This window comes from Marmota marmota, unplaced genomic scaffold (assembly GCF_001458135.2).
Source record: "Marmota marmota marmota unplaced genomic scaffold, marMar, whole genome shotgun sequence".
Lineage (NCBI taxonomy): Eukaryota > Metazoa > Chordata > Mammalia > Rodentia > Sciuridae > Marmota > Marmota marmota.
Genome location: NW_026000169.1, coordinates 4,244,009 through 4,270,210, shown reverse-complemented (window position 1 = coordinate 4,270,210; position 26,202 = coordinate 4,244,009). Strand labels below are relative to the sequence as shown.

Here is a 26,202-nt window from a genome sequence, read left to right as displayed (position 1 = left end):
ATTCTATAATTGTCTTTTACTATGGGCATGATGTAGAAAAACTTCTCATTTTCATTTACAAAATTCAATTTTATTAGTTTTTTTTTTCCAAAGAAAGAAAACACTGTCTTGTTTTAGAGGCATTTTATTTAGACAACTAAAAATAATTAGATGTTCAGAAGCAGTGTACAATGTAAGAGAAATCAAACCAGTTACTTTATCATGTTTTCCCTCTTCTTTACAACTAAAGCAAAAAAAAAAAAAAAGGCATCCTGCTTTAAGGGAAAAAGTCAGAAAAATAGGCCAATATATTTTTCTTTTCCATAATAACATAAACAGCTACAAGAAATTTAATTATAATAAGAGAAATTGGATGTTGGCTTGCACATATTCATTAAAAAGACAACAGGCTGTCATGCTACAAGAGCATAACACCACCTGCCTTCATCTGATACTCCAAGTTTTCACTCACAGGTAACACCAAGTAAGTTGTTCCAGCACTGGAGCTAATTCGTATTCCCCATTATTTACTGCTGTGTTTGCTGTAAGCAGAGAGTAACTCTGGAAGGCTGATGCTTTTCTCTGCTTGGTCACTTAGTCCATAAATTATATACTATCTGTGGCATATACTTGATGCTCAGGCCTTAACTTCAGGAGTTGAAGAATAGATGGAATCTGAATTCTCTGAAGCAATTTCCTCTACAAATAAAAACAATGTCACATTAGTTAATTTAATAAAAAAAAAAAAAAGAAGCAAATCTATATTTCTGTGTAATGAATGAAGAAAAAAATTTAAACATGCAATAGTGTGTGTGTGTATGTTTGTTGGGGGAAAGAGCAACTGCACGTGCCATTAATAACTGGACTCTGGCCACTGAAACAGCAACCAAGAAAGAGTTCATGTATTATCCATTAACTCTTTTACACCATGCTTTAACCAAAATTTTTCTCCTTCCAAGCTGAATTTCCATTAAAACTCCAGCTATCCAATAAACACTAAATTAAAGTCATATATTTCAAAGAACTGGTTCTCTCCTTTAGTGATTCAAATCCTAATACTTAATGTTATTAATATAAGAACACTAACTACAAAACATTAAGTTTTCAGCAAAAAGATGCTTAACAGGAAAAAATTAAATTTAAAGAAAACTGAGTAAATGGCAAATCCCTTCCCAACTGCCCCCAAATCATAATACCCAGCTTCACATGCCAACAATCTGAAATTTGACTTAATACACCTCCACCTTCCAACTTAATAAAATTATGACTTATCAATTCTACCACAAAAGACTATTCCATGTAACCTTTTCTGTTCTTATTGACATTCTCTCATTCAAAACCACATAACTGCTCATCCACTTAATTGGTTCACTCTTTTCCCTAATTCAATTTTCTTTCCATACTACAGTCAAGGCAATCTTTAGAAACTTAAAATCTAAATTTAGTATTCCTCTGCTTGAAATTCAAAGGTTTCTCATTACCTTCATCTAAAACTCTCCAAGTTCTAAAAAAGCAAATGAGGTCCTAACCTGTCCAGTCTCTTTTGCCTTGGGTTTTAACTGGGACACATACTGAAGTTCTTCTAGTTCCTCATATGCTGTGCTTCTTTTTGTTTCCGAGTGTTATGACTCTTCTTATAATTTTAACAATTTGTTTAACTAATTTGCTAAAACATCTAAGTCAGATTCTTACATTCTATAAGACTAACCACATTGGTCATGTCCACATTGTATCTCAGTGCCCACTATCATGCAGTAGGTATTTAAATATCTAGTTTATAAAAATTTAAGCTTCCAATTATTAAATATGTTCATATTAAATATGTTCATTTTAAAATTCTTTTGTCAGTAAGCAAAACTCACCTATAGTACTTCAGTTTCAAATACGCCAGGACTCTTATAAAAATAAGTCAATTAATTTGTTCTTACCTAATTCCTCTTCAGTTGTCTCTGGAAAACTGATTTTTGGCTTTGCCAGCTCACCACTATCTTCTTCTACAAAAGAGCAAATGTTTTTGAGAATTAGGATAACACAAATAATTTCTACAATTTAATATTCAAGAACAGCAAGATAAACCTATTTTAAGCAATGTTTAATAAAAAAGAATTCTTATTTTAGTAACTGATTCTAAAATAATGTCCTTCTTTAAAAATTACATTTAGGTACATATTATCAGTATAATGGGATCAATAACTAGTTTTTTTGTTTTTAATTAAAACCATGTCTACCTTATGGGTAAAGATTAAGTAATATTATCTAGCGATTAGATACATTTACTTATAAATTCTTTATATTGCCTTCTAACAAATTTTGAATTAAGTTCATTCCACTTACCAAGTGAGCTAAAAATTTAGGAGTAAAATATATTTTACAACAAAAAAATCTTTAACAGAAGAACACAGTGGCCAATTATAACCATGGCTTCTTTTGGCTTAAACTACACTGGATAATTTAAAATCTACTGAGACAGAAACACTGAAACAGAATTAATAAATGACACAAAACCATGCATTTTAATTTGAAAGCGCTGAATAAAAATTCTTACCAGGAAGCACACATTTCCAAAGGCCATAGGTTTTTCCTACCACAGTTTGCCATAGTCTCAATGTTCCATCTTCAGAACCACTGGCATAGAGTTCTCCATCAGGACTAAATCTCACACAGTGAATGGGACCAAAGTGTCCTTTGTAGGATTCTGAAAAAGAAGATAAGGATTATTAGACAATTTAATAATTATTAGGTTAAGTACTGATATACTAAAGATGATTCTCTATTACTGGAGATATGCAAAAATTCATAAGGGCAAATACAAAGAACTGTACATAATTGAAAATAAAGTAATTCTCATCATAAAGTGCTATATCATACCATCTCTTCTTAAGAGATATCTAACATATACCAGTTTTATGTTGTCTTTCAAAAAAGAAAATGAATATTTTTTGTCGTATTAAGGATGGCAGAAGGATTGATTAAAAAAAAAAACATAAATTCTACAGAAAGTAGATCTAAAGTCTATCAGTGTAATCCCAATTTCCATAACCTAAACTCTGCCTATTACTATGGAACTAATTCATGATTGTGGAGAGCCACCAGATGGAGCTCTTTTACACATTTTGCCTCTTAATTTCCTACCAGGCTCTATGCAGAATCCACTAATGATATCACCACAGGAAACATTCAGATACACAATCAATACTGATCCTTAAATATTTTAATCTATAAAATATAATAACCAATATTCCTGTTTTTTCCTTCTATCTTTGTCCAACAAGAGAATAAAAAAAATTTAAGAGTAGAGGAGCTGGGGGTATAGCTTAGTGATATAGCAGTTACCTGGTATGTGCAAGGCACTGGTTCAATCCCTACTACTGGAAAAAAAAATAATAATTATGGGAGTAGAAAGAACATGAAATTGTGGAATGAGAATGGCCGGGTCCAAGGTCTAAAATTCATTAATAGTGGCCTCGGATCTCAGAAGATATTTCAGTTCAGCTTTTTCTCTCTCACTCTATACATATATGTGTGTGTGCACGCACATGCACATGCACGCAGTAGGGATTAAACCCATAGTCTCCTCACTAATACTAAGCACATATTCAACCACTGGGCTTCATCTCCAGCCTGAGTTCTCTCATCTACAAAGAATGTAACATGTGATCAAAACATATAAAAATATATACAACCTAAATCCATCAGTTTTCCCAAGAAACAAAACGTGAAGTTGTCTTTTGTTCTTTCTTAGGTCTTTAGGTGGTAAAGCAGGACAAAAACAGGAACAACAACAATAAAAAAGACAACTTACAGACTACGTACATACATACATACATATATACGTGTGTGTGTATGTGTGTGTGTGTAGAGAGATTTTTTTGAACTAAAAGCAAAAACTATTTGGGAAGACTCAATATTTATCACGTGTACCTTTTTTGAACTATCTGGTTCATCAGTTAAGTATAAAGTTAGACTGTACACATCTTCAAATTAACCCTACTTGTTTCCCTTATTAAAAACTATTGGCATGAAAAGCAGCAAAACTCAAGACCCCAAAAAAGAATAAAAATGAACAGAATAACTCTCCAAGTCAGATTCCTGAGGTACCTTTATAATAAGCCATAGTGATTCTGCCCACATTACCCTCTACAGAATCTCTACAATTAATTAAGTTGGCAGAAAGAAAAGGAGGTCAGATAAATGGAGCTACACACATGCACTACATCTCAGAAAGAATAAATCTCCTTATGTCTGCTTAATATGACATAAAGTTGTCACCCCCAATGAAGTCTGAAAACTACTACACAATAGTACCAAACATCAGCATAAGGATGAATATAAGTTAAAAGGGAAAAGATAAAATTGAGTTCAGCATATTTTGTTCACAGGCCTATAACAATTTCTATCCAAAAATGGATAAAACAACTGAAAATTTGCACTTATAAGCACAAAGCTTTAGTTAGCTGAAAAATTTACTTTCAACATGTTATATACATAAATGAGAGTTAATTAGTGGAACTCAATATCTGGTAAAGGTAACAACATTATATTAAGGGAGGAGAAAAGGACAACTTACCTAATTCTTCTCCACTATTATAATCATACTTATAAAGTTTAAAATCTTCACCTCCTGCAACAAGGAATTCTTTCTCAGGATGAAGAGATGCAGAATTGATAGTTGCAGGAGCTTCAAAGGATTTAATTGGATCCAAACTGGAAAAAAAAAAAAAAGGTAGTTTACAAAGTTTTAATATTGTATAAATAATACAAGGAAATAAGTTACATTTAAACTGCTCTCAAATTCTGAAACCCACAGGACAAATATTCATTTGGTCAAACACGAATTATAATATAAAAAAACCCCAAAACAAATCTTCATATCTCCATATTACATAAACAAAGAAAAGTTTAGATGGATGCTATGTCCAAGCGGAGTTCATCTCAGGAATATGAAGACCCTTCAATGAAGAGATATCTACATTTTTAGCAATAAAGTTTCTGGAAATCACTGTGTTGGCTAATCAAAATTGTATGGATAATATTCTGAGAATTTTAAATTTAAAAAAATTTTTTTTCTTGTGGTTCTAGGGATTGAACCCATGGTCTCGAACACGGTAGGCAAGCACTCTATCCCTGAGCTATACTTTTAGTCCCCAGAATTTCTCCTTAAAATGTTTCTCTTTCAGTACTTTTAGATTTTTCTACAAAAAGCAGGTATTATCTCAGTAGACAGAAAAAAGGCTTGACAGTAGGCATTTAATTACTTTAATATAAAGGACTGTAGGTTATTCTCAATTGTTGAGGGTTTAAGCTTCTATAACAAGAAAGACCATAACATATAAACCAGCTATAAACAGCTGTTTTTATTACCAGACAATAAAAGAATAACTAGATTTGAGACTATAATTATATAGTTTAAAAAAATCAATGTATGATAGTATCACTGAAAATTAATTAGACATTGGCTCCTTTTCAAGTTTAACCCTGAAATCATGAAATGCCTTAAATACAGAACATAACCTTCGATCTCCTAAAGGTCACTCTCCTATTCCCAAGAACACATAGTAGAAAGCATGAAAATTAAAGTTAGTCATGATTTATGCAGTATCACTGAATAGCAACCTGCTGGCTGAAATGTTCGCATCACTGCCGCAAAATGGGATTTGATGTTAACAGTCTACAACAGTGTTGTATGTTGCCAAAGGAGCAGTAATGTAGCTTACAATTTGATGATTGTAGACAAAAGTATCCTGTGATTATAATTTTACTGTGTGTGTATATATATATATGAACTCCTCCTTTACATTATTAAAATTTCCAATTTTACTGGCTTCTCTTTTTCTCATTAAGTAACTAGCTATGAAAGTAACTTTTTATTTTTTACTTAGTTATTTTTTAGTTTTCTTTTCTTTTTTTAGTTGTAGTTGGACACAGTACCTTTATTTATTTATTTATTTTTATGTGGTGCTGAGGCTCGAACCCAGCACTTTGCATGTGCTAGGCAACTGCTAGGGGAGCGGTCTACCGCTGGGCCACAACCCCAGCCCTGAAAGTAGCTTTTTAGACAAAAAGGTAGCACTGTAGTCAGAGTGCAATGTGGAATGGAAATCAATCAAGCACCATGAATAAATAAGAACCTTTTAAAAAAAATGATTACATGCTTTTTCTTTTTTTAAGAGAGAATTTTAATATTTATTTATTTAGTTAGTTTTCGGCAGACACAACATCTTTGTTTATAAGTGGTGCTGAGGATCAAACCCGGGCTGCACACATGCCAGGCGAGCACGCTACCGCTTGAGCCACATCCCCAGCCCGATAAATAAGAACTTTAAACTCATTCTATCCTTTGAATAAACTAATTCTACTCACAGGATTCTATCATAAGGAAACAGATATATACCATAACACACAAATGAAGTGCTAAAACAGAACTGATACATAATTTAGTACAACTTATAATGCAATACAGCTAATGAAAATGTTTTCAAGGACATTCTGATGACTAAGAATATTTTTCAAAAATAAAACATCATAATAATATTCACTATGGTCCTAGTAATTAAACAAAAAGCACACAAATATATGCATGTGTTTAACAGGAAATTAAAAAAAAAGAAAGAAAAGAAAAAGACTGGCAGAAAAAACAATAACCATTCTGGAATTTATGGTTATAAGACTGTTGATACATGTTTTTCAATTGTTATATTTTCCAAATCCTACAATAGCATTTACTCTAATATATTCTAGTCACAAATGATTCTGTTTAAAAGAATCATTAGGTGTGCACATATTTAGAAATAGGGAAAAAACATTACCATTTCTCTAAAACAAAAGAAAACAAAAAATTTTGGTACTTGGGATTGAACCCAGGGATACTTAACCACTGAGCTGCATCCCCAGCACCTTTTTATTTTGAGACAGGGTCTCACTAAAGTTGCTTAGGGCCTTGGTAAGTTGCTTTGTTGTTTTGGTGGTGCTGGGGTTTGAACCCAGGGCCTTGTGCATGCTAGGCAAGCAATCTACCAACTGAACTATATCCCTAGCCCAGCTACGTTGCTTAGGCTGGTTTGAACTTGTGGTCCTCCCATTGCAGGGATTACACATGTGCATCACCACACCTGGCTCTCTTTGAAATGACAAATAAAAAAGAGGCTTGAGATCCCAATGGTCTTAGAACATTAAGTGTAATATAAAAAAGTGCTGAATTTACCAATAAATGTCCTAAATACCATGACTTTGCTTAATTTCTTTGATTAAGGTATGTCAAATTCTTATAAAATGCATTATTAATGGAAGAAACATTTCTTTTCATATCATATAGTATAAGTCATAATTTACCCTTTTTTGTGTGTCTGTGTGGTACTGGGAATCTAACCCAGGAGCTTTCTATCTCTAAGCTATATCCCAGGCCTCCAATTTAATCTTGAGACCTATGTGGAATTTAAATTTAATGTTCAGACAAGGACTTGCTGATTAGAAAGGCCTCCAATTTGTCATACTCCTGCCTCAGGCTTGGGCATAAACGTGTGCACCACTCATATTCACTTTAAAAGAATTAAATATCTTCCACAGGTGCTTTACAATTTTTAAGTAAGCTAATTGTCCTCTGTTACTCAAAAAAACAAAATTAAGAGATTCCTTGGACATACCTTACTGCACTATGAAAAGCAATAGAACGTCCATAAGTAATAACCAGGATCTCTCCCTCAGGAATATATTCCATACTGCTAACAGACATATTAAAATTTAGAGATTTCACTTCTGTCATTGTAGCATGATCCCAAAGGCTGCAAAAAAAGGGAAAATATGGCAACATTTATTCACAAGGGGGGAAAAAAGCTTAAATTCTAATTACATCTGCAGATAAACTAATGACAATCATAATTATAATAAAAACAACTTTCATTCCAAACAATAAACTTCAGATTAGAGAAATTTTGAGTTCCTATAAAATGTCAAAGTCTTTAGTAGCTTGTTGATGAAATAATTCAAATACCTAAATACACCTTCCAAATAACTCAGGAACACTATGCCACTAAGACACCTATGTCCTAATCTAATCAATTTCAGCACTGTTTTAAATTGCTTATTAGTACTGTTTTTTTATCAATCTGATGACAGTTACATATCTTTTCACAGAAGAATATATCAAGCGTTAACATAAAACTTTGAACAGAATTTTAGGGGTTTCATGAACTCCCTTTAAGCAGCCTGTCCATAGACCTATGTTAAGAACATCTCCTTATATAAGTGTCAGTAATTTTAATTAAATATTTAATTAATAATTTAAATTATTTCTTCTGAACTCTATGTATCTAATAGTAAATGGATAGCTCCAAATAAATGTGACCTACGTGGAATTTAAATTTAATGTTCAGACAATTTTTCCTACATGCTAGTCACAAAAAAAAAGTATTTAAAATACAAGTTTTAAGGTAGAATAATTTTTCAAACTTTAAATTATTAAAGAAAATTACTTACCGAACGGTTTTATCATCAGCTGAAAGAATCTGTTTATCCTCACTGCACCAAAGAGCCTTTTTAATACCAGAAGTGTGACCACTGATTTCCTTAGGTTCTTAAGATGAAACAAGTTAAAATTATTTAATATTTGACTTTTTAAACTGAACACTATAGGAACAATTAAAAAAATGTAATGAGAAAACCAGAACATTTGAAATTGAACTGCAACTTTTTAAAGCCCAGAAAAATTAAAACTTGATGTTTACCAGAACACACTAGCTTTTCTGTTCTGGAAAAAAACCCTATTTAACTGTAAGACAAGGAACCCCAAAATGATAATCTTTGCTATACATAACTGAGTGTATGTACTACTCATTTCCTCAAGCTCATTTTCTATACAACTAATAATATTCAAAAGCATTATTATACCACAATGCTAAAATAGGTAGTAAGAATTACTAATGAGGCATAATTTAATAACATGGACCCAGGAAACAGGTAGTCTGATCTAAGACTAGTGCTATCATTAACTTTGGGACTCTTATTCAAACCACTGTTGTTAGGAAGCAGAAATTAGAAGCAAACTGAAAAAAATTAGACAAGTAATTCAGGAAAGCATTCAAAAAAAAAAAAAAAAGGGAACCTGGCTCAGTAGGAGACTTTCCCTTCCACAGATTAAAACAAACAAGCAAGCAAGCTAACAAACAAATAAAAAACCTTCATTATCATCTCTGGGCAAAAACAAATGGAAACAACAATGCCATTCAACACTACTTGGACTTTGAGCACATTACTTAACTTTTCTGAAAAGTACATTTCTTTACCTGTAAAATAAGATAACAATAGATAGAATATCTCAGTTTTTGAGAATCAGATAAGAATATGCATCTAAAGTGCTTGATATGGCATCTGGCATATGATAAAAACTCTACAAATTGCTATCATTTCTATTTCTGGTATAGTATAGCAACTTCCAAAAAGTAGTAAGAGGATGAAAAATGTCCATCCAAGCCCTGAATTTGTTTCACTGAACAAAACTCATTGACTGAGGTCAATGTACTTTGTTGTGTTTTAGTGTAAGTCTACCAAAAAGAATGTAGAATGTATGAATATTTAACAATGTATAAATAATGTATAATTCCAATGCAATGATAAAATAAATAAAACTCCTAGGTGCAAATGGAGAATAAGAAATCTGTAAAAGCAGTTTGTTTCCTCACTTTAGAAATGCTTCTTCAAAGAGAAGGTATCATAAGAAAATAAGTGCTTAATTTTCAAATTACTTTTTTACTACTCTTTTAAACTTTTCTACTTTTTAAAAATTTTACAGACTTATGGATAATAACCATGCTAAAGCTGAGCATTGTGGTTGGTGCATGCCTGTAATTCCAGCTACCTGGGAGACTGGGGAGGAAGGATTGCCAAGTTAGAGCCCAGGCTGGGCAACATAAGCCAGATGCTCATCTCATTAAAAAAATAAATAAAGGGGCTGGGGATGTGGCTCAAGCAGTAACGTGCTCACCTGGCATGCACGGGGCACTGGGTTTGATCCTCAGCACCACATAAAAAAATGAATAAATAAATAAAAAGCCCCTGATTAAGTTTGAAAGATACAAACTATGGGTTCAATACCAGCATCACACACACACACACACACACAGCCAACTAATAAGCAATCAATTTCTAAAAGTCTGTTTATCATGTTTTGATAGCTTTGTATGCATAGGAAATCATTAAAGTACTATAAAGTATGTGGACTAGAAAAGATGTACACATTTCTGTACAATGAGAGAATTCACCAAGGTAATGACAGAATAATGTTTTAAAGTCTGTGTCAAACTGGGCATGGTGGCATATGCCTATAATTGTAGCCATTCAAGAGGCTGAGGCAGGAGGACTACAAAAATTAAGGCCAGCCTTAGCAATTTAAAGAGACCCTCAGCAATTTAGCAAGATACTATTGCAGAATAAAAAATAAAAGAACTGTGGGTAGAATACCCAAGTTCAATACCCAGTACCAAAACAAAAATAAAAACAAGTCCATACTTCTGTAACAGAAACATTTCCTTCTACTAAATTGCCAAAGATAAATTTAGGTGTCAGTGCACACTAAAACAGATTAACTATATATATTTTGCTGAAATCTACCAATGGTTTCCAATAAGTCTGCTCTTCTTTGTTCTAACAATTATATTTTTGCTCAGTTACTTATGGAAAATACTGTCAAATATAAGAATATTTAACGTAATATTGTTTTCAAAATTTAAAACATAATAGCCCAAATAGGCCATAATAAGAAATTAGCTAATTATAGATATACACAGCTGAAAACATAGTCATTAAAAACATCTCAGAGAACACCTAGTGACATAAAAAATAAAACTGTTACTATGGATTTTAAAAGATTCTTTTGAACAGTTAACATATTCACATGGTTCATAAACCTAAAGACTAACATGCAACAACTGAGAATTTACACCATCTTTACTTTCTACAGATTACCAAAAGGTAGTAATATTCTGCACCTTGATAAATACTTAACATCATGAAAAAACTGCCTGTAATAAAATTTTTAAATTGCAAGGCTATCCAACAGTAATCTAGAAGGGGTTGGGATGTTATATAAAAAAAATTAAGAGATATTAACAGTGATTAATACTGGATAATTAATACTGGATAATTGTGTGTTTTTTTTTTTTTAATTGTGACTATATTTTCCAAATTGGAATACTCATCTAGAAGTCAGTAATGTTATTTAAAAAAAAAAGAAAAAAAACCCCACAAACTGGACATAAATTATGCTTACCTGCTTCAGGTTTGTTCAAGTCATATATGCGTAACAGTTTATCCTGTCCCCCAGTTAACAAGTAATTACTATCCTACAGACAAACAAAAAAGTAACATGTTAATAATAAACCACTTCAATAGTTACTTCTCTTGGAAACTTCTTCAATACCAAATAATATCCAAATATAGCTACAGACATCACAAAAAAAATGCAATATACAACCAATTACTTGAGAAGATGCTGTGGAACAATGCCCATCTCATAAATGTCAAGCCCTTTAAGCTTCCCAGTTCAAATGTGTTACACTATACCACATAAATTCTTATCCTGTTTCCCTCCCTCCCATAGCATTTCTTTGATGATTACAATTTATCCTCTCCCTATTGAATACTAAGAAACATTACTTGAGCTTTTTAGATATTTACTGCTTTTGTTGGAAGACTAAGAGAACAGTGGTATCTAAAAACCTCACAGGATTAACTTAAGAAAACACTAGTTTCTACAGCTTAATGTATAACCAAATCAAATACAAATTAATACATACCAAATAGTCCACAAAAACATAAGCCAAATATATAAACCAATCAAACCTAAAATCATCATTACACTGTGCTATAACAACAATTTAAGTATCTAAAATAAATGTTATCTTCCTTCCTTTTTTCTTTTCCTTTTTTGCATTGCTGGGTATTGAACCCAGAGCCTTATTCATACTAAGTAAGCACTGTACCACTGACATATGTCCCCAACCCAAATTTCCATTTCCCAATACCTGTGTGAAATCCACAGTCTTGACAATGTGTTTATGAGCCAGGGTCATCAATTCATCTCCTGAGACAGCATCCCACACTTTGCTAAAAAAAAGTTTGGGGGAAAAAGACATTATGAAACATTAATATATTGGAAGGATAAGTATTTTTATTATTACCAAATAAATTAAATATATCAAAAACTATATAAATGCCTTACAAAAGTCTCCTTTGTAATATCCCTCTCATTGTTAGACTTCATTTGAGAAAATATCTGCTTAAGTCTCAAGGAAATTTCTCTATAAAAGCCTTATAATCCTAAATTTTCTTTGACAATAAAAAAGATTTGAAAAGTAAATAAGATTTATTAATCAACCCATTCTACTTTTATTTTAACTTATACTAGACTTTTAGTAAGTCTGCCAAACATTTCAAACAATTTTTAGTTACACCATGCCAATTTGTTCTTCAGTTTTTTACTCACGTGTACACAAAACAAAACCAACCAACCAACCAAAAAAACCCAAGAGATTCTTTAAAATTTTACAAGAATGAAAGACCTTGATATAGTTTACATAAAATGTAAAATCAAGATAGTGGAGAAAATATTCTCCCCATAACTTCCTCAAAGTTGACCTAAATTTTCAAATGTCAATCCAATTAACTATTCCCAAAGTAATACCCTTTTATCGTACAATGCTAAACTGAGGATTTAAATCTCTAAATTATATTTATTTTCCCTAACTTACTCACCCCAAATATAGGATATATGCTACAAATGTGTGTATATATCAAGGGAGGGTCATGGTTGAACAATACTTGATAAAACTATTCTAAGGAGTTTCCTCAAAAAAGACTAAAGGGAAAAAAGGAAGAGGAAATTTTTTATTTATTTATGTTTTGTGGTACCTGGGATTGAATCCAAAGGGCTTAATCACTAAGCTACAACCCCAGCCCATTTTTATACTTTGAGGCAGGGTCTTGCTGAGTTGCTTTGTGCCTCACTAAGTTGCTGAGACTAGTTTTGAACTCTCAATCCTATTGCTTTATTGGGATTACAGCTGTGCGCTACTGCGCCTAGCTAGGAAGAGGGATTTTTTAAAAAAAGGAGTTAATTTTAGATTAGAAGTCAGTGAAAAATAAACCAGGAATCTATGTATACAGGGAAAATAACTGCTAAAAATGCTTCAGAGATTTTCGTTTTAATATAATTGACATTAATTTTTAGGAAGTGGGCAATGAAAAGCAAGGATATCTTTACTTTCGTTTACTTAACACATTATAAATATACCAAACAAATTATGCTTTCTAAGCTCAGTGTTAGAGCATAAATGGGAGGGAAAAATATCCCACAGAGTTCCTGCTTTAGTACAGTGTTAGCTAAGGAGAAAAATATGTATTTTAAATAACACATTAAATACAATTAAAAAACAAGTATATATACCTATAAAAACACTGAAAAAAAATGCACTTCTCATTATGCCAGAAAAGCCCAGAAAAATCAAAGCAACAGAACTAGTGGTCTTAAAGAGCACGCAGAAATGCACCAGAGGAAAAAGAAGGAAAACACTATTCTAGACAAATATTCACAGAATGTACATTAGCTAAGAAATACAGAATAGCTGATATATGAAAACTGATGATAAAACATCAAACATTGTGTACTGTACACGTGAATCATATGAATGGCTGAAAAATATATTCTGAGAGAAATAATGTCAACTCTGAGTAGGACTAGTACGAAACGCCCAGGTATTCATTTCTCTATACGGGAAACCTGCTCAAGTATCCCATTCCAATTCAACTCCCTGACCCCAACATACTTTCCCAACCTCATTTTGCATTATCTCTGTGAATCTAGCCATACTGGATGATAAATCATCCCTCACACAGGCCAAGCATTTTCTTTCAGGCTTCTATGTTCTTGTTTACATTATTCTCTTAAGTCTGTATTTCCTCACCTCCAAGAATTAACCATTTCCTTCTTCCATAGAACTCAGCTTCCACTGATCACTATGCTTAATTTGGCTTTTAAAATTTTTGTTTACATGTTTATTCTTAATCACAGCAGAACTGATTAAACATTTATGGTAACAATGCACACAGATTAGGATGACAGAAGCATCAAAAGTGAAGAAAATGTCAATGCATCTGACATTCCTGTCCTAGTTATTCAGGATAGAAATAGAGTTCTCAATAGAACTTTCAGCAATGTCCTTTGAAATGTTAATTTCAAATACATTAAATCATCTTCTAAAAACTTCTTAATTAATTCTTAATCTTAAGATATTCCACAGATCACATGGATTTACTAGTGAGGAAAGTGAACTGGAGTGACCAAACAAGAAAGCCAATGTATCAATAGTCTTTTTCCTCCTGTTTAGAAATCCTGACAGAGGCATGCCATTCTGACAGATCACATTCTAATCACTTGTATACTAACTCTTGACATATTTCCATTACAATAAAAGTTCTAAAAGGAGTGTTTGGTAAATGGTAACTCAGACTTAATCCTTCACTTCTTTATTTCTTTTGTCTGTTCAGTGTGCCCTGTAAATGACCTAAACAAATTTATGAATTTTCTAAGAAATGTAAGAATGGGGCTGGGATTGCAGCTCAGTGGTAGAACACACTTGCATCCCATGCATGAAGCACTGGTTCAATCCTCAGCACCACACATGCAAATTACTAATATAAATACTTTTCAATGTATTATTTAATCATCAGGAAAGAAACTGACATCAATGAAGTAAGCTGTTCAACTCAAATCAAGACAGCAAACCATCATTAAACAGTATCTTTTCAATAGCTATGAACATATCTACAATACATGTCTCAAAAGAGGGGGTGCTTAACTCACTTGTTTAAAGCTCTATTGAAACAATTAAAATATTTTAGAGGGAAAATAGTGCCTAATTACCATAATATGTTAACCAAGTCATTAAAGAGATAACACTATTTTTTATTTATCAAGGTCCTCATTCAGAGAAAAGTCAGATCTTTTTACTAGTTTTATAGGAAAAAGTGACGGGGGGGGGTATAGCTCATTGAGGGAGCATATATTTACAAGAGTCTGAGTTCAATCCCCAGCACAAGGGAAAAGAAAAAAGATCAGAGCCTTATTGTCACAGTTCATTTTCTGTGGTATAACATACAACAAATATAGACTGGGTACTATACTTTGGATCTGGAATAGTCCCAAAGGCCCATGTGTTAAAGATTTGGTCCCCAGCTTGATGCTACTGGGAAGTGGTAGAAATGTTGAACAGGTAGAGCACAGTAGGAAGTCTTTAGATCATTAGATGCATGCCCTGGAAGTAGACTCCGAGATCCTAGACTCTTCCTCTCTTTCACTTCCCAATCATGCTGTGTTATCACAGGCCCAAAGCAATAGGGCCAACAGATCATAGATGGAAACCTCTAAAACTGTGAGCCAAAATAAACCTTTTCTGTGTATAAGTTGATTAAGTATATATTATATAGTATCATATAAGTTATTTCAGGTATTTGTTACAGTGTTAGAAAGCTAATTTATTCACTGGGTAATTTATAAAGAAAAAGGCTCAGAGTTCTGAATAGCAGGATGCCAGCATGTATTTGGCTTCTGGTGACAGCCTCATGCTGTTTCATACCATGGCAGAGAGCAGAAATGGAAAATGGATGCATACTGAAGGAGCATATGTACAAAAGAGACGGCAGGAAGGTGCCAGGCTTGCTTTATAACACCCCATTCTTGCAGAAAACTAATCAAGTCTCTTGAGAAAGAAGACATCAACTCACTTGTGAACGTAGTGCCCGCATTTCTAATTACCCCTTATATGTCCCAACCATCTCAACACCATAGCTTCAACCTGAATTTTGGTGGGGACAAACTATAGTAATTATGTATAGATTTCTGGATCTATTACAGAACTCCAGATCTATTTTAAGCACTCCTTGGGATAGAACATAGATATCTTCTTTATTTTGGCACTCTACAAAGACAATTTTGATGAGAGGAAAAGTAGAAGTACACAGAAGAGTAAGCATATGAAGGAAGGCTGAAATTAGCTTTTATGAATGAAAAGATGAAAAAAGAGGATGGTGTTTCAGAAACTGATCCACAGACCTACCCTGAATATAATTTATCTATAATACAACAAAATTTATGAATTTTCTAAGAAATATAAGAACAGGGGCTGGGATTGGAGCTCAGTGGTACAGCACCTGCATCGCATGCATGAGGCACTGGTTCAATCCTCAGCACCACACATGCAAAAAAATAATAATAAAATAAATTAAATAAAGGTATTGTGCCCATGTATAACTAAAAATATATTTTTTAAAATATAAGAATGGGACAAAAGGTTTTTCTTAAAATGATTTAGATCAATTAGGACAAATTGGGTAAGCTGATTGGGGAGCTACTCTTTAGCTAGATAAAGTTCAAGTTCTATCAACACAAGCCTCACAAGTCATTAAATGGGCAGACTAAACACAAATGAACACACATACTCCCACACCGAACAGACAAAAAAAAATGAAGGAGTAAGTCTGAATTACCATTTTCTAAGCACCTACTTTGTCACAGGCATGATGCTAGACTTTGGGGATATAGTGGAGAAAGATGTCCCTGTCTCTCCACTAACCTCATCAGTCTTAGTCACATTTTACCAAAATAAAAACTAAAGTTTAAAAAAAGAATTCTGTGATCAAACTGGAAATACACAGCATAGCTAGCACATGAGCATATATCTATTTATGTCAATGCTTGTTAGATTTTTTCCCCCACTCTATCATAGCACCCAAAGTCTTAATGAAGAAAAAGGCTTAACAAACAAACAACAACAACAACAACAAAAAGAACAACAAAAAAAACTTCCTATTTGATATTTAAATCTACTTGAAGTTACTTTCATGAAGCCAAATGGTTTTATGGCTTTAGCCATGAAGTTTCAAAATAACATGTATGATTTTGGTCTATGGGGGTGATAATATCATTGTTACCTTATAATATGTAACTATCATTGTTACCTTACATATGTAACACTTACATAGAAAGTCAAGCAATGTTCTGAATATTTGAAACATATTAACTTATTTAGTATTCACAACCAATCTAAGAATTAAGTCGCATATTATTTTAATTTTTACAGATGATAAAACTCAGAAAAAGAGGCTAAATGGCCTAAGGTCAGAGACATTAAATGATAGAGCCAGGATTCAACTCAGCCCACCTTCCTACCACCAGTGTTCGTGCTCTTAATATTGCTTATAAACACAAACACTGAGACCTGAAATGTTAAGTACATTTAGTGTTACAAAAATAACACTATTCACAGGCATGCTTTCAAATGTGTAATTCTTTTTAGTTAACAATGCCCTGTAAATGACCTAAACAAATATAACTGTTCTTCTGGTTGCAAGATAAAATCTGGATGCTTTTCAAGATTCTGACAAGTATTTAAAGTGCCACATTTTTCTGCACTCCCTTTCTCTGTTCATTTCAAGTTATTCCATGAGCAGTAATTCTTATCTATTGTCCTTTATTTCTTTTCCTAGGGGGTGACAAATACAATTTGGTCAAATGCATAAAAAGTCTTCATGGATCTTATCAAAAGACAGGCATCTTTCCTAACAAGCTTTGCATAAAAAAATCAGAATAAGACCATGAAGCAGGTAACAAAACATTCTGCTAATGTAATTAGGGCCAAATAGTAGAAATTAGGTCAACAAAAATATATCTTGGCAGAACTAGAATCCAAAAGCTCACCTCCTTTAATGCTAATTTCTGCATGCAGCGCCCACTCCTATAACCTAATTATATTTTATATAAGATATCACTCTATTCTCTATTAGTTTATCACCATCAGTCTGGAACCTAATCACCATTATGAAAAATTTTAAATCTGCTTACCAGATCTGAAATTGTTGTGTATATTAATCCAACTTTCTACATTCATTATAAAATCAAGAAAATTCATTCCAATGATGTTCTTATTGAACTCAGTTAAAAACAAACTTTGAAGAAGAAAACTAAACCTACAGCAATCAAAGACACAAATATTCTATAAGTAAAATCAAGATCTATAATTCACTAAACCATTTGATTGCTTTAGAAAACTTGAAAAAGTTACTTATTTGGCAATTAAAAAGTAGCGAACAAACCGGGGATACCGAATATGGTTTCTGACCTTAAAATGACACTTAAAAAAAAAAAAAAAAAGTGCTATAATAGTACCTGAAGTTTACTATAACCTACTATATAGTATAAACTATATGCTATATTCTAGATATAGTATGAGGACAAAAGCTGAAAGGGACACTTTCATTTGAACCTTCCAATCCTCTATAAGTCATCTTTCTTGTGTGAGAATCACTTTTACTTCCTGTTTTCACCTCCCATAATCAACAAAGTATTTTGACATATGATAAGTTAGATTGCATACTGACATTAAACGCAACTTTTGACATGAAAATATTGACATGGAAGTACTTCTATAAAACCAAGCAGTTTCTTTTACCAGGATTATATATTCTAGAGGGCAGAGCATAAAGCATTATAATTGTTATATGTAATGATATAATAGCAATTTATTCATTGGAGAGCGGAAAAAAAGTTCAGAATTGCATTTAAAAGAAAAACTTTTCTTACTGATCTTTCTTCATCATCTTCAATTTACTGCTGTGTAGCGCTACTACCTTTCTCACCCACTCTCCACTTTAAAACTTTATTTTAAAATTTACATACGATAAAATTGTATGTCCTGAGTTTTAACCAAGTACACAGTCACGTATCTACCAAAATCTTTGTTTTTCATGCTGAACTTATTATGTTTAATTTGCTTAAAACAAAGGAGTAAACTCATTCACAATTACTCCTTAGTGTGAAATTCTGTTCAAAGAGAGGGAAAAAAAAAAAAAAAAGAAAGATCACAAGATCACTTTTACTCTCCAGGTTTTCATGCCTAATGAAGTTTATGTATGTCAATTGCTTTTGATATTGCCTTCATTATTAGCAAACACTAAAGTGTCCACGCACACAGGCAGCAACTAAAGGTACCAAATTATAAAAATATGACATGTGTCCAAAAGAAAGGAAGGTCATGCAAGTCAGTTTAATAATATGTGCAAAACAAAAAGTAATAACAAAGTGCATTACAGTAATAGTACATTTAGTATAGCTAGACTGCAGAGTTTACAGTTGCAGTGCCTGGAAATGATGCTCATTTATTAGGATAAGACCAAAACATAAAGTGCTAACAACTAAAATTTGTCCCTTATGCTGATGGTTCTAAGGCTACATACATATAACCTAGAGGAAGTTATGAAAGGAAAAAGAACCAAATGGTGACTCCATCCTGAGATCAACTGAATCAAAATTTCAGGGACACATGCATTTGATATTTTAAAAACTCTCCAAGTTATGCTAATATACACCCAAAGTCACAAACTGCTAAAATGGCAAAGGGAAAACAAGATCATCTGGTAGACAAGTGAAGTTTGTTCTTAGGAAGTCAACGGCAAGGGATATGGAAGATGAATAGAAGGTTAAGAGACTAGTGGCGGCAAGTAAAAAAATAAAACTAGAACAAAAGTTATGAGAGACAAGGAGAAACACTATAGTCAGCAGATATTCAACTGGTAAAATAAAAGAATAGATGATAATCTGAAAGAAAGGAAAATTAAGAATTCTATCTTTAAAAAAACCTTAGAAAATAAAAAAGTAGTTAAATTTGGGACATAGTATTTCTAAATCTAGTTAACGAAGCAAATGAAATAAAAATCTGGGACCATTAATATATATTACTAAGGAGGACATATAGAGATATATTTGTAAAGGAGATCAACATTTCTCATCTGGGGTGCTTAGTAATTATGCAGAATACTGGGTTCAAAGACATAAAGAGCAAGTCATCTAAGCCTATGAAGCTTTTGAGAACCAATGAAGACAAAGAAACACATAGAAACAGGATAGAATCTTGGTAAAATTTAACACCAAGTACTCTATGTGGTAGGTAATGAGTCAGTATTACATGAATAACTGAGGTTGAAGATTTTGATTTTTTTTCAGGACACAATCCACAGGGAACAAAGTTAGCCATTTTGGTTACACTTACGCTGTGAAATCTGCAGCTGCTGTAGCAGCTTTGGTGGCATCCTTATTCAACGTTGCACCCCAAACAGCACCTTTATGACCCAAAAATGTTCCAATCCAGTCTCCTGTGTCTCCCTGGCGTAACATAGGTTTACCATCTAGAAAATGTTTAAAAAGAAATGTGATTTTAGAAATTCAGACTATTTGAAATCTAAGATTCGAACATCAAATTATTATATTGAACAGCAAGTGAAAAACCTGTTTTTTGTTGTTGTTCATTCCAACTCATTGGGGTCACTAAAAAATATCTAAAAATAAATAAACTTTAAAGAGTTGAATCAGTCATTCTCTTTGGGAAACGTGATTGAGTGAGAATACGGATCTGAGTAAAAACAATCTAGATCTGAGTCTTTTTTTTGGACAAATGAACTTAACCTCTCATCTCCCATTTGAAAAAATGAGGCTAATACCACGAAAAACTATTCAGAGAAAGAGCTAACATCTTTGTAAGGAATCGCTCGTTCTGGCCTAATTTCTCCCTTTCCCTAAATCCTTGAAATGTATTTACATTTCCAGAGAGCCTAGAAAGGTGCAGCCCAGCTTCCCCAGAAACAGCAATAAAAACGAGGGGCTTAGTTGGCGGGTAATACTAGTCAGAGGCGTCAAAAAGAAGGCCCCTGGGCCACAACTGCGGATTCCATAACACAACTCTTTTCCCTATCAGACCAGCGTTGGCTCCCACTTCAAACGTTAATATCCCCACCAATCATTAGGCCCTGGGGAATGCCAGCCCCACTCCCTTGCTGCCCAGCCCTAGGCGTCTGCTAGTGGCCTTGCTTACCTTTGCAAGCACTGATTAAAAAATACCCATAAGGCGTGATGCCACTGAAGGCCAAATCAACCACCGGCCGCGTGTGGCCAGAGCAGGTGAGCGGCGTCTGTCTCATTGCCATGGCGGCGGCGCACCCGGCGATCCGGCTGGTGAGTGGAGGGTCGTAGTCCTCTTCTCCTCAGGTGCAGCGCCTCCGGCTCCACAAGGCCCCCCGCCCTGACACCAGGGAACAAGAAAGGGAGGCCAATCCGGTGGCAACGAGGTCAGGAAGGGGTTAGGGAGGGGTCAGGGAGTCAAACACCGGCTACAACAGTGGCCGAGGAAGGGAAAGGGAGGGAGGGAGGAAAGTAGGGGAGGGAGAGAACCGGAACACCGGCCCAGCCACGATCTTTACCGTCCACACCGGTATCGGCAGGAAGTGACGATACCAATGACGCACAGCGTCCACCGGAAGTGACGATCTGGCGAGACGGCGGGTTCGCCAAGTAAAAGGCTTAAAAGAGCAAAGATGGAATACGCAGGCGCGAGTTCTGCGCTGGGCCGCGCCTGTCGCTGGCCCTATGCCAACCGCGGAGGCGCCTGGAGGGGTTCTGAGCAGTGGACCCCAGTCGGTGCTGCGAAGCTCCAGTGAGTGAGAACGTTCGTGCTGTCCTGGAGCGGAGTTTGCGGTGTCCAGAACTGTTCCCACGCCGGTCTCCTGGACTTGGCTGCCGCTGTGGACTCTGCGCAGAGCGGTCCCACTGTGACCGGCTTCCTAATTGCTCTACAGAAATCGGAGCAGTACCCAGAAACCGCCCAAACCAGCGCACATTGGCTTAACTTGTTTGATTTTTCTTATTAAAAGAAATAGGGCCAGCTCCTCTGGGATTGTCTACAACTTAGCGACTCTTAAGGAAAATAATTTCCCTAGCCATCCCTTCGAAACTTTCCTTTTTTGTTAGTGTTTCAAGCATGAATGCTAGTGGTTTTAAATACAGTTAAAAATACTTTTGTTCTCCTCCCAGAGAACTATAGTAGTGGACCCTCAGTTTTTTTTTTGATGAAATTCTCGCATCAATAAATTTTGAACCCGCACTCCAATATTTGGGTGATAATTTGCAAATTATATGTACACTATAATACATAAACCAAAAATAGAAACTAAGAACTCTAAAAAAGTAAATAGAAACTCTGGTGTTGTTTGCCTGCAGGCAGCCTACTGAGGGGATCACTCTTCTGTATAAGCAGAACTGAGCATTGATAGCTCAAAGTTTTCCATAGCAGGGAAGACACTCACTCTGGGCAAATTGTTTCTTTTTTGCCTTAATGTTTAAAAGTAAACACAAAACAGGTTATTGTGTTTGTTCACTATTTTATTCCCAAGACCATAACATTTCGTGTGTATGCACCAATATTTAACACAAATATCCTTTTGAGATGAACATGTATTGTTACTGATTAACATCTGTCCTTCAATAGATGTTAATTGTTAATGATGTTAATGATGTTAATGATTCAAGTCAAATAACTTGAATGGGATTTTGGAATATGTCTTCATTCTATTTCCTTAACACTTTCTTCATTCACTTACAGTACAGAATTATGTTTTTCATTATCATTTGTTCTTTTTTGAGCCAATCTCACTCCATTCTCCCCCCCCCCATACACACACACACCACTTACACATTTAAGTAATGAACTCCACAATGTCAATGATTTACTTCATTTATACCCTGGTGTGAAGAAGAATGAATGACTTTTAGTAAGTATTCAACAAATGATTGTTTACTGATTAAATAGAATTGCTATATTACTGAGGGAGGTAAATTAATAAAAGGCACATTCAAGTTAAAACAACAACTGAACAGTTAGACATCAGTGTATATTCATTTGGTGCTCATTGTCTATAGATAAAAATATAACCTATAATTATGTTTCCTACTTTGGCTCTAAAGAATGTATTATTTCTCCCCTATTTAGATTTGAGTGCTAAGAGTGTTAGGTATCATGACCAATTGTGTGTCCTTCAAGGTCAGTTTAATATTAGGAGATGTTAAATGCAATTAATATAATAAACCATGTTAAAAATGGAAGCAAAAAATAATCACATCGATAGATGTGTAAAAAAGTTTTTGGTAAAAATTAGCATTCATTCATGATAAGAACTCTTAGGAACTAGAAATAGCAGGAAGTTTCCTTATCCTAAAAGAATATTTGAAAGAAACACCACACCCTGTAGTGAAACACTGAAAGTATTCTCTCCTAGGGTTAGTACAAGATGAATGATTACTGCTACTACTTCAATACAAAACAGTATTAGACATCTAGATAACCCAGAAAGGCAAAAAATGTTGAAAGAAATTTATAAATCTGGGATTATAGAGATTATAAAATAGGTTAAAAGATGGAATACAGAAACAAAGAAAATGGGGGAAAGTTTAGTAGAAAGTACTAGAATTCATTAAAGTTACCAAGGTTACTGGATTTAAAAAAAAAATAATGAAAATATCTCTGTACCTTAATAACAAACACAAAATGAATTTGGGTGACTGTTGGGGCTTGAACTCAGGACCTCAGGCATGTTCTACCTCTTGAGCTATAAAAAAATGGAATTTTAAAATATGCCATGTAAGTCAGATATGATGGTGCATGCCTCTAACTCTAGCTACTCAGGAGGCTGAGTCAGGAGTCACAAGTTTGAGGCTAGCCTGGGAAACTGAGTAAGACCTTGTCTCAAAAAAAAAGAGCTGGGTTTTTGGCGTAGAGGTAGAGCATCTGCCTACCATGCATAAGTTCCTGAGTTCAATCTCATGTACCACATAAGAGAAAGAAAGAAAAATGACACAGTGAAATGCAGAAATGAAAACCAACCACAAAGAAATAGTGAAGAACTCCAGGGAGAAAATGAGCTACTAACCATAGATATGAATGGCTAGCTGAAAGGGATAAGGCTATCTGAACTTGAATTCACAGAAAAGAGCCATAGTTGCAGAAGCAGGCTGCTCCTTGACAAAAGCTGAGATAATGAGTTATGAAGACAAATCTGTTAACCATCATCATCCCAGCAGTGAGGTAGAAGCTGGGGAATGAATATCTGTAAATCTGCCCATGCTCCCTGTTGTTAAACCTGTTCACAGACTGAATGGCAAGGGAGCCTTTTGATGGAGTCCATATATATCAAACTTACAGGACACGTACCACAGTGCAGAAGGGAGGACAGGGTGTTCAGAGCCCTTTGGCTAAGGCCCCACTCCAATGGTGCCAACAGATCAGGCTAGGCCACCTCTCCCAATATGGGGGATTTGCATCACTGGCAGAGTAAGTCATCTTAGTTAGGCCATGGTTTGGTTGATCATTATCTCAGGACTGGTGCTGTGAAGCTCTGAGAAGGTCATCATTGCTTGAGGTGAGAAGGTCATTATTGCTTAAGGGGATGATTTGTTTCCATTATGAGATGATTGACTCCTGATTAGGCAGTAGCTTAGTTCTATCATGAGGTAATTGTTCCCACTTAGGGGGACATTCTCATCAAGGTAGTCCATTCTTTGAGGCTCTTTGTTGTCTGGAAATAGTTTTGGTACTTTGTGATAAAGATGCTAATCAACTAGACCTGTAATTTCTGAGTACCAAAGTAACTGCAGAAGAAAGTGATTCAGAAGAATGAAAAGAAAAAAATAAAAAAGTTAAAAGAGACATGGATTCAGAGACGGACAAAATAGAGTTGGTTATGTCAGTGACTGGGCCCTCCTTCAAGGAGACTTGGTAAAGTATATGGAGAATACTCAACATAATATTTTTAAGATCTTTATGTAGAATGATAAACTTAGCTGAAAGGCATTGAAAATATATAAATAAATAGAAATAAAAATTGGAAGTTTCAGTACTGAAAAATGTGAATGCTCCCCTGTTATGGACTGAATTGTGTGTCTCCCTCACCCCCAAATTCAAATGAGGAAGCCCTTGTTATGCCAGATTCGTGGAACCCCAATATACCTCCAGGAGCCGAATCCAATGCAATCACACAAGAGTCTTTATTGCAAGCTCAAGCCTGGACTCACAACTGTTCCCGACGCAGCGGTCCCAGGGAGTGAGTTCTGGTCCTTTGTTCAGTGAGATTTTATAGGTTTGGGGGGGGATACTCTATGCGTCACAACATCACACAGCAAATCATTTCATACAGCGGGAAAGTCAAACAACAACTCTTAACATTGATTAGCACATTCAGTGGCAGGAACAAGTTGGGTAGGGGTGATTGGTTAGTACAAGAGGGGGATTCCTTTAAACTGATTGGTTTAGGCCACAAGGGGTATACGTGCTAAACTACATGGTTTCCCAACATTTTATCAACCACTATAAACTACTTGGGGGTCATCTGGCATTCCAGGTACTTCCCTGTCTCATGCTGATTGGAGGTGCTAGGGGGTTGCTGTGGGCCCTCACCTAGCCTGAGTCAGGGACACCTGGCGCCACAGATCTCTCCTGTTACTTGTAGATAAACAACTCAGCAGAGTGGTATGTTCCTAGGAGTGCTCTGTGGGTTTTTCCAAGGACAAGGGTGGTCATGCCCCCTTCCTTAGGACAGGCCTTGAGGTAGAAACTGCTGTTATTTATTTATTTTTAAAAATGGAGTCACATCAGTTTCTCACCCTAAATTCCACTATCTTGTGATGTGACTATATTTGGAGATAGCACCTTTAAGGAGATTATCAAGGTAAAATGAGGTTGAATGGGTAGGCCCTGATTTAACACCACAGTGGTTCTGATGAAAAGAGGAGGTTAGGAGAAACAGACTACGGAATAGCCAGGTGAGGACACATGAGAAGGCTAACATCTGCAAGCAAAGGAGAGAGGCCTCAGAAGAAACCAGTCTGCTGACATCTTGATCTTGGATTTCTAGAACTGTAAAAAAATAAATTTCTTTTGTTTAAGCTACCCAGTCTGTGGTATTTTGTTTTGGCAGCTATAGAAAACCAATACATCCCCAAATTGTTTTATAGATTCAATACAATTCCAAACAAAAGATCCAATTATTTTAATTTTTAATTTTTATTTATTTATTTTGGTACTGTGGATTTAACCCATGGGTGCTTGACAACTGAGCTACATCCTAGTCCTTTTCAGTTCTTTTTTTTTTTTTTTTTTTTTTTGGCACCCGGGATTGAACCACGGAGTGCTTAACCATTGAGCCTCATCCCCAGCCCTTTTTTATATTTTATTGAGAGATAGGGTCTCCCTGAGTTGCTTAGGGCCTGGCTAAATTGCTGAAACTGGCTTTGAACTTAGGATCCTCTTGCCTCAGCCTCCCAACCCGCTGGGATTATAGGCATGTGCCACCATGTCCAGC

At 34.7% G+C, this 26,202-nt stretch overlaps 1 protein-coding gene across 1 annotated transcript; it reads right to left on the bottom strand.

The window, feature by feature from the left end:
* Positions 1 to 108: 108 nt before the first annotated feature.
* On the bottom strand, positions 109 to 21,318 carry LOC107152701 (serine/threonine kinase receptor associated protein). The gene is made up of 10 exons (XM_015498205.2): positions 20,889 to 21,318; positions 20,070 to 20,205; positions 11,994 to 12,075; positions 11,240 to 11,312; positions 8,452 to 8,548; positions 7,620 to 7,757; positions 4,547 to 4,683; positions 2,525 to 2,674; positions 1,908 to 1,973; positions 109 to 678 (listed from the first exon to the last, which is right to left on the bottom strand). Exons 1-10 carry the CDS (start codon positions 20,998 to 21,000, stop codon positions 617 to 619), a joined length of 1,053 nt encoding a protein of 350 aa, XP_015353691.1. The 5' UTR covers positions 21,001 to 21,318; the 3' UTR covers positions 109 to 616.
* Positions 21,319 to 26,202: the final 4,884 nt, after the last annotated feature.